General features: G+C 43.4%; 1 protein-coding gene across 5 annotated transcripts in view; it reads left to right on the forward strand.

Moving 5' to 3' along the window:
• Fas1 (fasciclin 1) overlaps positions 1 to 16,330 on the forward strand; it is a 231,060-nt gene that overhangs the window by 163,435 nt on the left and 51,295 nt on the right. For all 5 annotated transcript variants that reach the window (XM_071790226.1, XM_071790228.1, XM_071790227.1 and 2 more), the window contains exons 3-5: positions 2,715 to 2,905; positions 11,950 to 12,080; positions 12,742 to 12,838. In XM_071790226.1, the coding sequence (XP_071646327.1) occupies positions 2,715 to 2,905; positions 11,950 to 12,080; positions 12,742 to 12,838 (419 nt within the window). The remainder of the gene's footprint in view (positions 1 to 2,714; positions 2,906 to 11,949; positions 12,081 to 12,741; positions 12,839 to 16,330) is intronic.

A 16,330-nucleotide genomic window follows, 5' to 3' on the forward strand; every position in this document is an offset into this window, starting at 1 on the left:
CAGTCGGCGCGAATAAAGCTCTATTCGTTCGATCCGCGATAATACGATCACTGCTCCTAACCAGTTTCCGTACGTGCCTCGCATTTCTATGCCGACTTACAGTGGGTTATCGGCGATTCGCAAAAATTCTGCTTTCGTATGAGATTCCGCACATATTCCAACAGATGAGTTTAGCGATTTTCGTTGCACACTAAATTATTCGAGATAGCAATAAATACAAAATGTTTATGATAAACCCCTAAGTTAACAGAGAATAAAAAGCCTGTAATAATAAAATAAAAACAATCATCTTTCGAAGTGTCTTTCCTTAAGTTTTGCTGACTTTTCTGAATTTAATTTTCTCTTTAAAAAATTTGGACATTTGAAATAACTGCAGGGGACAGAACGAGTTTACATTCACACGCGTGGTGTTTCATAATACATCGAAGCTACAACGCTTTGTATATGTACTATATATGCGGTTCGTGTATCTCCTTCCGAAGCTTCTCACCTAACGGAAGAATGATCAAGCATGCAACCAATGCATTCGGCGGTGATTGACGAGGCGTCACGGAGATATAAAACGTGTTATATGGCGTGGCACGATACGCCGTTCTAGGGCGGGGAATATCTTCGACATGTATGAACAGGATAAGCCAGAAGTCGCTTGAAAAAGTAGCATATCGAAAGAAATTTATCTTAATATAAGGTGCTGCTGTGACTCTTCCAAATAAGGAGAATCGTTATACATAATTTATTCGTTTTCAATATAAGTATATAGTTTATTTAGTTTATTATCGGGATATATATAGTCTCTCTTTCTCTTTCTTCTCTGAGAAAAATATTCCGTTTCCGATCTGATTGACGGATCAGCTTGTATATCGCGTAACTGCATGTCAATTGCTGTATATCGTGAAGAGCGAAACATATACTATAAAAGCCAACTGGCTTTGACTTTTACGCCTCGAATCGCAGCCATCAAATGTTACTTCACGGCAACGCGATGAGCGACTTCTCCCGACTTGTCGTAATCGTCTGGTTCTAGCGATATAGTATATCGCGGGAGATCATAAACTTTACGATTACCATACTGCGCAGAATTTTTATTGCGCTCTACGCGCGAATCGACGGAGTTCCTCGCGTGCGAATTACCGCCGACGTATAGTTACACACGTTAAAGAGAGTACTTTTCCGTCTGCGCGCGAACGACAAAACTGTTCACGCGGTCGTTAAAAATTGGAGAAGATAAAAGAGGGCGCGAGAAGATGCGGGAGGTTCCAAAGGAATTAAAAGTGTCTAAGTACAGCCGCGGACAGTTTCTCGATTCGGCAGCGGAATGTTCGTCAGACATTAGCGCGAAAGACATTTCCAAGTCGCGAACGAAACGTCTCACTTTGTCGCGCAATTCCGTAGGGGGAAGACTCGCGGACGAGGGAGGATTATTTTTCGTCGTTAAAGGACGCCACACCTGAATCGTCGTTGGCGCTGTCGGGAGAACGAGGTTTTACAACGTCAGCCGCTTTCTTGTTCTGGAAAGTTTCGCGGGTAAAACGGCCGGTGGTTTACGAAACGGGGACTCAATTCCTAGCGTTCGTAATGAGCGTCATTGTTGGCGCGGTACTACCCGCCCGGCCTGCTTTCTTCCTCGCGGAGATTGGACTTTCCGAGCTTGCGAGGAACGGTCGCCCTGTGTCGTGAGCAGGGCTGTTCTTGGAAACTACAATGCCCGTTGCCGCGATATTCGATAGGTCGCACTCGAGGGAGGCGTGCACATTCTCATGCTAAGATTAGAGCAAGATAGGGCAGAATAATTTCCGTTCGTTCGTGCACTGAAGCGCAATTTTGATTTTTTGTTCAGAAAAACGCGGAAATTTAGAACGGGATGATTTATTTAATTGTCACATCAATAAGATGCAAATAAAACTGTATCTACGGATGTTTAATATTTCTGATTATGTTTTTTGAAACCTTTCTGAGATTTAAAAATAAAAACATGTAATATCTCTCGTCTTTCTAGCTTTTTCTCTATCGTAGTTTCTCTGCGAAAGATTAAGATCTACACAAAACACATCCAAAGAAAATTGCTTTCTGGATTCTTACAAACTAAAAAATTTATAAAATGCATTGCAAAAAAATATGAAAAGTAAGAAAAATGAGAGAATTAAAAATGTAAGAATCTAAAAGAAAACATTCTACTTCAGTTAAAAATTCGATTAAGCTTTTATTATAACTGTGACTTTCACGTGACATCAAATAACAATAGCGGGGATGTGTCTCTGTCCCCCCGTTCGCTACTATCCGTATGAGAGGAAAAAAACCTCAAGATTACGAGGACGTTCCCCGGTAACGGGATAATAAAGCGACGAGCATTGTAGCTTCGCCGTGGACTTTTTGAAGTTGCTCTATCTCCAGCTTTTCCATCCCACTCGCCATTTACGTTTTCAGCGTTTTTCTTCGCGTGTCCTTCTCTCTCTTCCTCTCTCTTCCTTTCTCTATAGTACTCTATACCATTTCCCGCTTTGTCCCTTTTTACCGAGAATAAAAATCTTCAGGAGCTAAAAACTTTGCAGTCTCGAAGAACTAAATCGCGATCTTTGCGGTAGTCTGAACTCAAGTAGCTTCTTCGAAGCGCATTCATCTGCGCAGTAGTAACGAAAAAAAGAAACGTTTTAAACATCTGAAGTATTTCTGTGGAGTAAAAAATACTAACGAGATATCGTCTTCGTCGATTTCAGCGAACCGGCCTTTGACGATCGAGGAGCTGAGGGATTCGATATCCTCCGAGTTGGAAGGCAACCCACCCCTATGGATCACCAGGAGACCGGGCAAGTACAGCGTGAACGTGTACATTAACAACGCAATGATCCTCTTGGAGCAGAGCAACTTCCAGTCGAAATTGAAAGTCAACGGCGACACTATGACTCAAGTAAGTATTTCGGTACATTATCACGCGGTTATATTTTATTTACTTGTAAAATGTTAATGAGTCTTAAATGCCAGTTTATTATTTTTTAATGGTATCCAGAAGGAATTCTGTGCGCACGCGTTAGAATAAGCAAAAAATCTATAAATAAGAGAAATTGGGTTTGTATAAAACTGTCGAATGCTCTTGTACATGTCGAAAGAAGCGCCGACTGCTGCTGTTGCACAAGAAGTATAAACAGACGCTTGTTTCGCGACGGATTCGATAAATCGCGAGTTTATCACAATCGTTTTTTTATTCCCCTCGCGTCCGACCGCCACTTTTCTGACCGATTTCCCAACAGCCACTTCGACCGTGCGGATGGCGGCTTTCTAACGAGCTTTTAATGAGCTTTACACGCTCACCTTAGCCGCGAGACCATTAGGCTGATGGATATCGCGGGCCTCGATAATGTCGAACGGCGCTTCCTGGCATTCGCATTCTCTCGCGAGAGTCATCAGCTCCGGTTATCGATGGAACGTCCGACGCTTTCACTACTCCCTGCGAAATTAAACCTGGTGTGTTAACGTCCGATTTATAATAATCAGCGCGCCGAACTGTAAGTTATTTGAGATTTCTGGGCGAACCAGTGCCGCTGTCTCTCATCAGTTGAACAGTTGAGCGAGAACTGCGCGGCGATTGAAATGCGAGTTTACTCGAGAAAATATAATTTCCCTTCGGAATAAATTTAGAAATTTGAAATTGACGTGTTACACGATTTACAGATTTCTTTGGGAATCTCGCGTAAATCCGTTCCTTGAAAAGCTAACCGACGCAATTCGACGCGACGCGGTGTACCGTGTAGTGTTTTGCGCAAATACAGCCGAGGTGGATTTGTCGAAGATTCACGGGGAGTCTATCAAGCCGGAATCTTTTTCAAATACCCGTAAATTCGTTGTCAATGGCGTAGTCCCCCTTTTCAGCGTTACCTCCTGGCTGATTTGGGTTTTCGGTCTCGCAGGCAAGGTATAGGATCTCATTTCAGGTTGCCAGACGAATCCTTTAATCTATAGTTAAAGTACCATCACCTGATGAAAATCGCACGGGACTAGCCGGGCTACGACTAATCCCTTCGACGAGCTCGCCTGCAGATCAATCTCTCCCTTGCCTCCCGGTATAATATTAGGGAAACTTTTCTCATCCACTTAACCCGCAAGTTCCATTGCCTCGGCTACTTCCTGCTCGTTACCAGCGTATGAAAATATCGGTCTATAAATCGCGTCTTTCCTCCCTACTTTTTAATAGATATGAGTTCAAACTAAGATAGAAACTACCGTTCTTTCTTTACCGCCGTAAAAAAATCGTGCATGCGTTAAATTAAAAGAAGAACGGTTCTATAATTTATTATTATTCAGAAAATAAGAGAGAACTGCGAAAACATAATATATATTTAGTTCAATTTCGAAACAGATAATTATAATATATGCCATCAGATTTAATTTAGATTTAATTCAGCTAAAATTACTTTGTTAATGTATTTATTACATGCAAATATCATGACAAGGATAACTGTGACGAGGAGCTAAATTATTGTGCGCCGCGAATTTGATGTAAAAACTATAATTTCCGTGTTATACATTCCGTGAGAATTAGTGATAATGATTGATTGTAACATTATCATTAATAATTGCGAGTGCGCCAATTAGTCACCGGATGGCGACGATACGCTGCAATAACTTACATTAACCATCCGTAATTATTAATTGCGCGATGATTCAATAATGCATGATTGATAGGTTGAGCTAGACGAAAGTGAAATAAACACAATCGATAGCCGCCAGTATACGATAGTTGCAGCATCGAAACTGCAATGAGTAAGATTTCAAATCATAAGAGAGAGAAAGTTATATAAATCTGTTATAAAAAGTAATTTTTTGTAAAACAATATTCTTAATAATTTAAAAACATTTTATTTTCGAAACTGCTATTATTAATAAACAGTTAATTTTGCAATTTCGTTATATTTTTTTCAAAAATCTGCTAATAAATAGCCTGTTATTATAACTCATTTTTTATAGTTATTATTATGTTAAGTTCTTGCAAAGTTGTGACTTGTATCAATATTTAATTTTATAGAAAAATTATGTGCATTTTTATCCCGCAGACCCGCGGAGACATAAAAGTGTTGCAAACTCCTTTCCCGCGTATGTGACTATAATAGAAAATGTCTCAACAATAGAACGGGTCAGCGATCCGTTTTCAGTTGGCGCTCGCTCCCACGAGCGCGTTGCATATCTATCAACTGAAGAATAGATTTATGCGCATTGTCCCCTTACGTATATACCCGATAGACATACGTATTCCATTATCCGTCGTGTCTCAGATCGGAGCAGGGGGAGTCTCGTTTCGAGTTTTACAGAGAAATATTCCGTCGAAATCTTATCCCTTATCGTGATGTGCTTTTTTTATCGATTTGCGTCGCGCGGAATTACGCGAGATATCTCGTCATAACGTCGTGCGCCTCGTCAAATTTGAACTCGACCAATTCGGCACTGTCGTCACGGTGTTATATTCTCCTCGCGAGTTCCGCGCATAAACGTTCCCCGTCCGTCCGATACGTTGCAAACGCGCGTCGATTCCGCGCCGATCGCGTTGCAATTCAGCGAATGGCTCTCCCGTTCCTGTCCGTTCCGGCATTTTATGATTATGGACGCCGTATTTACGATACACCGGATTAGAAATATAGTCCGGGCTGATACGCATTTTAAGTCCGCCGTAAATAACTTAGAGTTAATTCCACCTTATACCTTATGCATCGGATTAATGTTTCATTGGCGAAAACGTGGCTCGCATTCTTTAATCCCGTTCGACTACGCGGACGATCTATTTTTAAGACGCTCGACTTCTCAATAGTCGTTATCTATCACGGTATATTTTTCGGGATTCGAAAGACCTAATTTCGATTCATAGCGAGATATTCGCGAGAGGTTCCGGCTGGCGTGCCCTTTTTTAGTTGCTTTATCGCGTCTTATTTTTCCGAAGATATGGATTTTACGACGTCTTAAGAAATCCTCTCCCGGAGCGTCGATTTCCTGACGGACGCGCAGGAAGTCGAGATAAAAGGGGAGAACGTGAGAAGGAGGAGAGTCATCCTCATCCCCGGAGTTATGGCCGGTTTTATTACGTCAGCCTGCTCGTAAGAACGAGAGGAATTCGAGAGGTTCCGATCCAATTTGGGAATATATTCGAAGATTTGTTGTCGTCCCCTCGGCCTGTCCCCGGAAGATACAATATATATTACTTCCTGTCGATCAAATGGTGTTCTATTCAGATTCGCGCGAGTAACAGAAAGCCCGCAGTCTCTCTGCACGAATCTCGTTACCGAATCCTCTCTCCTATAGGGAACTACAAAAATTGTTTCGCCCCGTCTTATTCGCAGACTTATTCTACAATCCGCGTTCGCAGTCTAATAAAATAGGAAATTTGCAGATCGCAATGGCGAACGTCGAATTTTAGCGAAGTTTGTCATGCTGCAAGGGAGAAAGGGGTGCACCGCAGTTGCGCGAAGGGCGGAAAAGCGAAAGAAAGAAAGAAGAGAGGGAGAGAGAGAGAGAGGCGATGTTTTTAATCTCAAAAGGCGATGTGGGTTTTGATCTCATTATACGTCCCTGGAACGCAGCTACCCCCTCGAGCGAGCTCCTCGTTCCTCCTGTTTTCTAACAATCTAAAGAAATTCCAGTCCGAATAACTACACCGACGCCGGCAGGATCGCCTAAAGAGTTACGGTTAATGGAGGGGAAAAATACCGGGGTGGAATGACGGGAAGAGTTGCCGTAAGAAAGAAAGAGAGACGGATAGGAGGGAGAAAAAGAGAAAGAGAGAGGGGGGGAAGACGCCGGGAGTACTTGAGTGCACCAGTGAAGCCAGTGGTGCAAGCAGTTTGTCCGCGAAGAGGAGAATTGAAAATCAGCCACCGCGAGAGGCGGGCCGGCGGGCGCTTGGCAGAATAGTTGCGAGAAAGGGATGAAGTTTTTCGCGGGATGGCGGGACGGGGTGGGGCCCGCGTGTTTCGTATCGGACTTTGCGGGAAATAAAGATGCCAGCCGCTCGGGAAGTTCATGTTGCCGTCGAGAGGAGAAATGCTCGTAAACCGACCAATAGCGAGAGCGTAAAAACACATATTAAAATAACCTTAAACGCGATAAAACTTGAATAAAGCATGTTTTAGGCGAGAGGGTACTGCTATATGGCGGGATTTAAAGCGAAAGAATTGTTTTTCTGGAATAACGAATGGAGAAATGATGAATTAAGCGTTTGGAGAGAGAGCAAGGCAATATAAGCATAAAATCAATGTATATCTACAAATTGATAAACGGCGATACGAGTCAGGAGCGGTACGTGGTGCGCAAGTAAAGAAATTAATAGTTACAGAAGTAACGAATTACAATGTATATAATATACATATACATATACATATATTCCAACTTAATAAACTGCCACATGCCTCGGTAGTCGAATTGGTACGACGCCCTTCACGGAATGAGGGAGGTTCCAGGTTCGACTCCTGGCTGAGGTAATATTTTTCGCAATAAATTCTTTACAGTTTTTTAAAATAATTAAATCGCGTCGATTTAATTCCGGGGAGGAAAGAGTATTAATGTTCCAACGATAGCTGTGTTTCAAGTCCCACAAATAATCGGCGCGCGGCTTATTAAGTTGGAATATATACATATATATATGATATGTATATTATACACATTGTAATTCGTTACTTTTATAACTATTAATTTCTTTACTTGCGCATCACGTACCGCGCCTGACTCGTATCGCCGTTTATTAATTTGTTGACATTTTCACGAGTCTAATGACATATTTCAATATATATCTCTTCAAATATTGATGGGAAAATTAGCATGTAATCTTATAGTCTAATTTTTCCGCAAATACAAATTTTATTAAAGCGAAGTAAATTCGGGAAGTAAGCACAACCACCTGTATCCATCCGTGAGTTAAAAATAAAAGTGAGATCAGTATCTTGTTAAAAATGCATTTGAGGTAGAGGCGGCCGACGGAACTTCACTGAAAACAGGAAAGCAAAGTACTGCGAAGACATGGAAAAAAAGGGTGGAAGAAAGGGTCATTCATCGTGGAAAGTAAAGGAGTGAAGGGAACGCGGAGAGGTGGCGAGAAAATAAAAGTTGCTGAAGGAGGGATATAACACAAAAATCGCACCACTTCGTACGTAGAGAACCAACCCGTACGTTCAGCCCGCTTTTCTCTTCCTGAGTTTCCCTTCTGCCCTGCCCGATTCAATGAATCTCGGAGTGACCTTAAAGGAGATAATCCAATTTCCGTTCGCAATTTCTCGATCATCCATTGACTCGACGTACATTAACGAATCTCGACTAGAATTCGATAGATGGGGGGGGGGATCTGATCTCATGTTTTAAAGATTAATAATATTCCATTTCGATTCATAGATCTGTGCCCGTTGCGATATATAAGTGCACATCAAGCCGTCCGTACTAATTTCCATTAAGAATAACATTTGCAAGTCGAAAGGCAGTCGCGATTCCCCCCGCCCTCCCTCCCGCTATACATTTCTTTTTCATAAATTTTGATGATAATTGAACGATGGAGGAGAGAGCACGGCAGTTCCTCTTAAGAAACCGGGGAGCGGCGGATGAAAATTAGCGTGATTTCTATACTCGCCGTCGCACGGAGCTACATAATTCGGAATTCCCCGCTTTGCATGGAATTACCCTCGCGCTCTCTCTTCTTGGCTTGAATATTCATGCGGAAAGAATGCATTTGATTACTTAATAGCCGCGACTCGCCGCGCGTATAAAATTATTAACGTACGTCAACTGCAAACTTAAACGGCTCCTACTGTTCCTGCCGTTCTTCCCACGTTCTCCTCTCGCACTAATTGAAAAGCAGGGAGATTTTAACTGGAGACGTGGTCCGTTATTTTCTAAATTTACGCAAAATGTTAAGTGCTTCATTAAAGGGATTTTCCGAAAAAAAAAGAAAATGTAACAAGCGCCAGATGTTAACTGTAACGACCCGGAAAAACGTTTCCACTTTTAAAGATAATCGCGCAGAGTATAAAAGATCGTAATGATAGGAAGACAATTAAGATAACTAATATGATAACACATCGATAGCGATCTAATGAATCGCGGCAATAATTTTTCAGTGGAATCGATTTTAACCCCCTCCCCCCCCGTTTCGAGGACGATATCCACGCGAGTTTATCGTAAAGGTAGTTGCGTGCGATAATTCATCGTTAACCACGCGCAGATCGTGATTATCTCGCGGCAGGGCGCCCAGGAGAAATAAACGAGCACGGGCTGCTGTGTATCGAGATGATAACTCGTACCCGCGTGTACCATACCATCCCCGACCGCGGATATGGGTAGCCGAGCTGATTAAGAAGGAGCCCGCGCTCGGAGAGGTCGCGAATGGCTCGGCGCAACTATCGGTAAAGTTTAATTAGCGTTAACTTTACGATACTCCGCGGTAGGCCGACCTGGCGGTCGCCGCCGCACTTTCCACTCGCGCGAAATTAGACGAAGCTCAACAAAGAAGCTCGGGCGAAATTAATATGATCGATACGGTCTTTTGTTGCGACCGCGAACCGCTTTCAATCAAATGTTCTAGGAGTTTACGTACTCTGTGACTCTGTCGACTTCTAATGTCTTCCCGGCGTTTAGTTGTTACGCGAAAAATCGAACACGCGGAGTAGGTAACCAGGCGAAAAATTAAGGATTCACATCCTGCGCTGGCGAAACGTTCGATCTCTCCCCCCCCGCCCCTTCCCCGGTCTCCCCCCGATGACTCGCGACCGCGAGCAAGATAAATGGGCGTCCTGGCTCGGCTCGTCTTATCCCGTAAGGAACACACAAACTTCGCTTTCCTCTCTCATTCCCGGTGAGTAAAACGATTCATTTCAAGCCAACCGCCGCGCCGCACCCCACCTGCCCCCCCCTCCTCGTTCCCCGTTCCCCGTCCCCGTCCCCGTCGCTGTCGCTGTCTTTTTCTGCGACTACGCTGGATAAATGGGACACGCTCCCCTTCGCCGTCTTCCTTTTTCTCCTCTTATCATACGATCTTCCACGTTGCCCGTGCTTTCTCTCCCCCCCCCCCCTCGGAGAGCTCATAGGCGCCAACTTTCCGTGCGACCGCGCGACCAGCTCTTCTTTTCCTCTCCCCCTCCCTCCACCCCTCCTTCCCTTCATCTTTACAGACACCGTGATGGATGTTTCGTATTAAAACTGTCGGCGCGGCCACGATGGATCGTGCGGATATTTAATTATCTTCTCCATAAACGCATCAAATCTACATGTTTCTGAATCTTCAAACATTTTTAGACACTTTTCAGAATTTTATTCGGAAGACACTCTATTACTTCAAAAATATAATCTGTCCGTGATAGCACATATTGAACGGTCGCCATGATAATTCAACAGTGGCTACGGAAGCAGTCGGGAAAACAGTTTCTGATGGAATTACTATGTTAACTCAGTTCTATTATCAACGTCGCTTATTAATACAGTTTCTCAGCGTTTCAATTAGTTTCTTCCCTCTTCTCTCTCTCTTTCTCTCGCTCTTGAATTTAATTATATTTATTAAAGATGTTGTAGCAGAACCATAACAGCGAAAAGATTAAACTTATGGATATTAAATAAAATCTTGGCGAGGGGACATTTCTATCAGTGCGGAGAGCGGGAGAAACTGCGTCTTAATATTCTACAGACGAATTCTCCGGGGACGTTTGCAACTTCGACGCTTATGTTTCCCAACGCCCTTGTTCCTCCTCCGTTTCCCTTTCTCTCTCTCTCCCGACAGAGAGAAAGCCAAACAGCCAACAGGAACGGGATATCCCTCGCGAGATAAGGGAGCCAGGGACGATCGCGGGCGAGAACGAATAAATAGCGGCGGCAACGTTTTAGTGTCGTGCAACTTTTTCCTTTTTCGGGATGGTAAATGATAGTGCCTCCCGACGGGGGATGCGCAAAGGGGGTAACAGTTTCTACATCTTATCACTTTCCAGTGACTCTACTCTCTCGTGAAATAGCATGTACGTGGTGGAAAGAGACAGGGAAAGAAGAGCGCGTGAAGGAAACTCCCTATCGCACCCTCCTCTTTGGCGGTGCTTCTCTTCGGCAGCAGATCTCGTACAATACAGTTTCTATACTTAAAGACGCGATACAAGCAACGTACACGATCTCCTCTATAAAAGTTTCTAACGCACCCCCGAATTTACCGCGTCTAGTAAAATTGAAGAAACGTTACTTCAAGATGTTTTTTTTTGTTTTTTTGTTTTTTTTGTTTTTAGGAGAAGCAGCCCGTCTTGCCAAAGAGAATTTTATAGTGTATTTACCTAAGACACGTGAATAAATATATGTTTTTCTCTCCTTCATGAGTTTACTATTAAAGCGTGCGTCAGTTGTTTCCGACAGACTCGATATACCCGACGTTCGTCGCCGCAGGATAAATACTCGCTACGTGCACCTCCCAGTCTCTCTCTTTCTCTCTCTCTCTCTCTCTCTCTCTCTCTCTCTCGCTCTCTCTAGCCCCGCGTTTATTCGCTTCCGCTTCCTCTCCACTTCGGAGGTTTATCTTCGTGTCTCTCTTCGTGTTCCCCGGTTCCCGCCAAGCTCGCGCCGTGAGCTTGACGTTGGTTTGTCTCACTTCATCTTCGCCGCCACCGCGCGGCGGCCGGATTCATGGATCCCGTTCGACTTGGCGAGATTAACTTGGTCCTTGCAAGTCAGAATTAGAGACTCTAAACCGTAATCCCGGGGTTGCTTAGTTCAACATCCCTACACCTGCCAATTACGTAATTTCCGGAGGAGATCTTTGCTGAATGCAGTCTTATATAATATCTTCTCGAAATCCTCCTCCGTTCATTCCTTTTAACACGAGTTTTTTAAGCTATCATTATTTCTGCCTGGATTTCGATGTACGGTTATAGATCAACTATATTCTAATACTAAAATACGCGAAATTGTGATAACGTGTTCTTGCGTAAACAAATAAACGATATCTTTGTGTGATTTCAGGTCCTGCACATCATAAACGAGGTCCTGGAGCCCGTGCGATCCAACTCGGCGGAATCGCCGATCTACAACCCGAACGCCTTTCAATTTCTAAACCAGAGCGAGAATCTCAATTTGGGCGACCATCGCGTACGGTAAGTATAGACTGTTTTCTTCGGTAAATCAGCGCCGAGGGTTCGGGAGACTCCGGCGCGAGGAGCTATTTACACGGCGGTCGTTTTCGGTAGTGGGAGTGTCTATCGGCAGATATAAAAGAGTAACGAGGACATTTATTGCGACCGGAAAGAGAAGAGAGGAGAACCTTTTCACGCCCTCGAATCTGGGAGCGATATAATCCGCAGTACTATATCGCGTTCTCGAAGCGTCACTTTTAAGAGACGTCCTCGTATTCTTAGGTCTTTAGATAGTTATTGCTACTTGTTGTTAAATCCTTTCAATTCGCGAATTTCCTCAGATCTTTCGATAGTTATTGCTACTTGTTGTTAAACCGTTTAATTCGAGATTAACGCAAATACTCAATCGGTGGCAGTAAAAGACACGTTGCCACTGATATAAATATCTCATATTGATTATCCACATCCTCTCGAACAATTCCATGGACCGTTCTAAAGTATTATTGCGCCGGCTCATCAATTAACGCAGTCCCCCTGATTTAAATATAAATACAAAAACTCGGCGCGCATTTAAATAACGTAAATAAATGCACGAACTTTTCTCGTTTGTCTTATTAACGTCGGCGCGTCTCGTACAACCACGCCTTCGTAATTAACCCTTCTTTTTTTTTTCCAACTCCAGTACTTTCCGACAGCGGATCGTCATCGAGAAGAAGGAAGCCATCTTCAAGGCCGAGGGTCGTTTCACGTTCTTCATCCCCGTTGACGAAGGTTTCAAGGTAAGCGGCTTTAGCGACCACTTCGCGAATCGATCATCCGAGAAGGGATGATTTTAATATCTCCCCGTCGCGACCGATTTTCCCTTTAGAAAATTCGAAAACAATTGCATTCGTTGCGTCTCGAAATTAGATGGAGCAACCGAGAAGACTCGGATAATTCCAGATTTATTTAGGGATCAATATAAAGAGGAAGGTTTAATTCAAGATTTGTTAAACTCAGAATTTGTGTGTGTGTGTGTGTGTGTGTGTGTGTGTGTGTGTGTGTGTGTAAGTGTTTAACACAATATCAATGCATTTATTTAGAGATCAATATAAAGAGAGGAAGGTCCAATTTAGGATTTGCTAAATTCAGTATTTATTTAATACAATATCAATGCGTTTATTTAGGGATCAATATAAAGAGGAAATTCTCTCTCTCGGGATTTATTAAATTCAGTATTTGTTTAATACAATATCAATGCATTTATTTAGGAATCAATACAAAGAGGAAGGTTCAATTCGGGATATATTAAATTCAGAATTTATTCAATGCAACATCGATGCGTTAATATTTTTAAATATGAGGGTGCGGGGGGCTTTCCGGGCTAAAAGAAATTTTTGCGGGTTGAAGAGAAATCAATTCACGATTAATTAAATTCAGAATTTATTTAATACAATATCAATGCGTTGAATTCTTAAATACGGGGACACGGAGGCTTCCCGGACTAAAAGAAATTTTCTAGGTTGAAAAGAAATCAAAATTCAGGATTTGTTAAATTCAGAATTTGTTCAATACAGTATCAATGCGTTAAATTCTTAAGTACGGGGACACGGAGGCTTCCCGGGCTAAAAGAAATTTTCTAGGTTGAAAAGAAATCAAAATTCAGGATTTGTTAAATTCAGAATTTGTTCAATACAGTATCAATGCGTTAAATTCTTAAATATGGGGACATGCGAGGGGCCTTCCGGACTAAAATAAACGGGTTGAGAAGATATCAATTCAAGACTTGTTAGATTCAGAACTTATTTAATAATATAACATCAATGCGTTAATATTTTTAAACACCGGGGCGCGGGAGGCCTTTCGGACTGAAAGAAATTTTCCGGGTGCAAAATGTTGAAAGAAATGATTATTGCGGGGATTATTGCGATACACACACAGCAAGATAAGTGTTGTCCTAGACACCGCGGAATTTACGCGCGCATTCGGAGAATTCGTTCCGCGCGGAGTAGCGTGTTGCAGCGGCGCGCGTGTTACACGGGATGACGTTTTACCGGCGGATGTAAATTATTCCGTACGAATACGTATATACGCGTGGCATTTAGACGTTTCAAACGTCGGATTACAAACGCGACACTCCGACGTCGCGCGTGCAAATCTATTTTAACGTCGAAGAAACGCCGACGCGCGCGGTATATCCTTTAACACTTTGCGGGCTGCGTAAAAATGTAAAAATATGAGAAAAGCCGCAAACGCGCGCGCGCGCGCCGTAATTATTGTACGTGTTTTGTGGAAATTATAAGAACGTAGCACGAGCTGGTTTTACTTTTACAGGCCGAAAACTGTTTGTCTCAGAGAAATATATTCCTGTCACGTCGAACACTCTCCCTCGACGATTCCGGGGGACGGTTTAAAAAGAAGTTTATCTATTTTTTTATCTACTTGTTCGCCTGTTATCTATTTATTCGCATCTTATGGCAGGCAAGTTCGCGTTTCACGACGGAATACCTTGAGAATATCGGGCGCGCGACATAAACGCAAGGACTCACCCTCTGCCGAACGTTTCTGAAGAGCGATCGTCTCCCTCTCACCCTCTGCCGCGATTAATTCGTTACCGCTCCTCGATCTTATCGACGCTGTTCCGTAAATTCGTGGACGCACTCCTCACTGCTCCTCACTCGCAAAACACACTCATGAAGTTTCGCGAACACTCGACGACCACTTTCTTCCCGATCGATCGCGTTCGATCAGCTCACTAATTCACTCATCGAAAGGATCGCGACCCTCCCGACTTTTTTTTTAAGTGTTTGAGACAGGACTAATCTTATCGCCGTATACAATCTTATCTTCAACCGACTGCTCCAATTGTTTTTACACAAAAAAAACACTTTTTCGACACTACCGAGTCTCCCGACGGCAAAAAGCTCATGCCATATTCAGCGTCGACCACGTAAATCTGTTCAACACTATATACCGGCACTCGCGATAACTTACGAAATTGCGGAAAGAATTGCGCGAAGAGACTGATCGGTCGATGCCGTCGGCTCCGAATCTTCAGCAAACTCGATTCGCGCGACTCGCTTCAGAACGACACGACTTCTCCGCGACGTAGCGTGCCGTCGGTGACCGTCGGACATCGACGCGTCACGCATATATCACTGGCGGTTAAATCGGGTCCATACCGAGCACAAACGAACGCGAACGAGCAGCTTACCGTCGAATAGGGCGAATCGTCGCGAAATCCGTTGAGATAGCTCGCTCATTCGCCTAATCGCGAGTTCGGAGCAAAGCTGGGAAAGCACTATGCAAACATGGCGGACAAACGGGATCGCCCGTGTCCATCAATTCGTCATGGCGATCTCTCAAGGCGCGTCTGCTCGCGATGCTCCTGACGATGACGGTCCTTCTCAATTTTCCCCTCGCGGTCCTCTTCGATTCCTCTCACAGATAGCACTCGCGAATGGTACTCGTGACGAGCGACTCCGAAACGCGAGCAAGATGTTGCATCGTGCCGACAACCGGCGAAACGCGACGCGACTTATCGTCGGTTACGAGACTTACGAGTACCGAGAATCATGTCAATCGCCGTCGGACGGGCCGATTAATACGCCGAAACGATCGCTCGTCGCAAGATCCGGCACTTCCGAATCCAGTACTCCCGTCGCGTCCGTGCACCGAAATTTGCCTGAGATGAGCAAAAAACCGCGAAATTGCGAAGCGATCACGACACAGCCGCACTACAGTGACGCTCGACGCGAACTGGCCGCAGTGGCCGCCGGCGATTAGCGAGATTTCGGTCACGCGATCACGCGATTGGCGCGTCCCGACGCGCGAAGATTTTTTTCGAATGGATCTACTTATTAGAAATAATAGCTGCTTTTATTACAGTTGCAAAACAGTAAAGCAGCCATTCACTTTCGATTGAATTGTTACCGTTAAACTGGACTCAGTTTGAGTCATTTTCAATCATTTCCGCACACAGAAAAGTACGTACTACCTGTCAGTAAATATTACTTGTTTTAAGTATATTTGATATAAAGTTTATATATCCGTAAATCTACCACAAAGTCCATCATCACATTTACTTAAGACATATTCTGAATCTTAACAAGAAGTCTAGTACTTCAAACAAGAATATTTAATTAATGCAAGAATTTGATTTACTTACTAGAGTCTACGGAAGAGAAGCATATACACTTAAGTATAGATATATAAAATTCTTGAAAGAAGAATAAATTCTTGTTTTGAGCATAAAATGACGAGCTTTTCTGAGACTTGTGTGTGCCAAGTAT

Source organism: Temnothorax longispinosus, chromosome 10 (genome assembly GCF_030848805.1).
Source record: "Temnothorax longispinosus isolate EJ_2023e chromosome 10, Tlon_JGU_v1, whole genome shotgun sequence".
Lineage (NCBI taxonomy): Eukaryota > Metazoa > Arthropoda > Insecta > Hymenoptera > Formicidae > Temnothorax > Temnothorax longispinosus.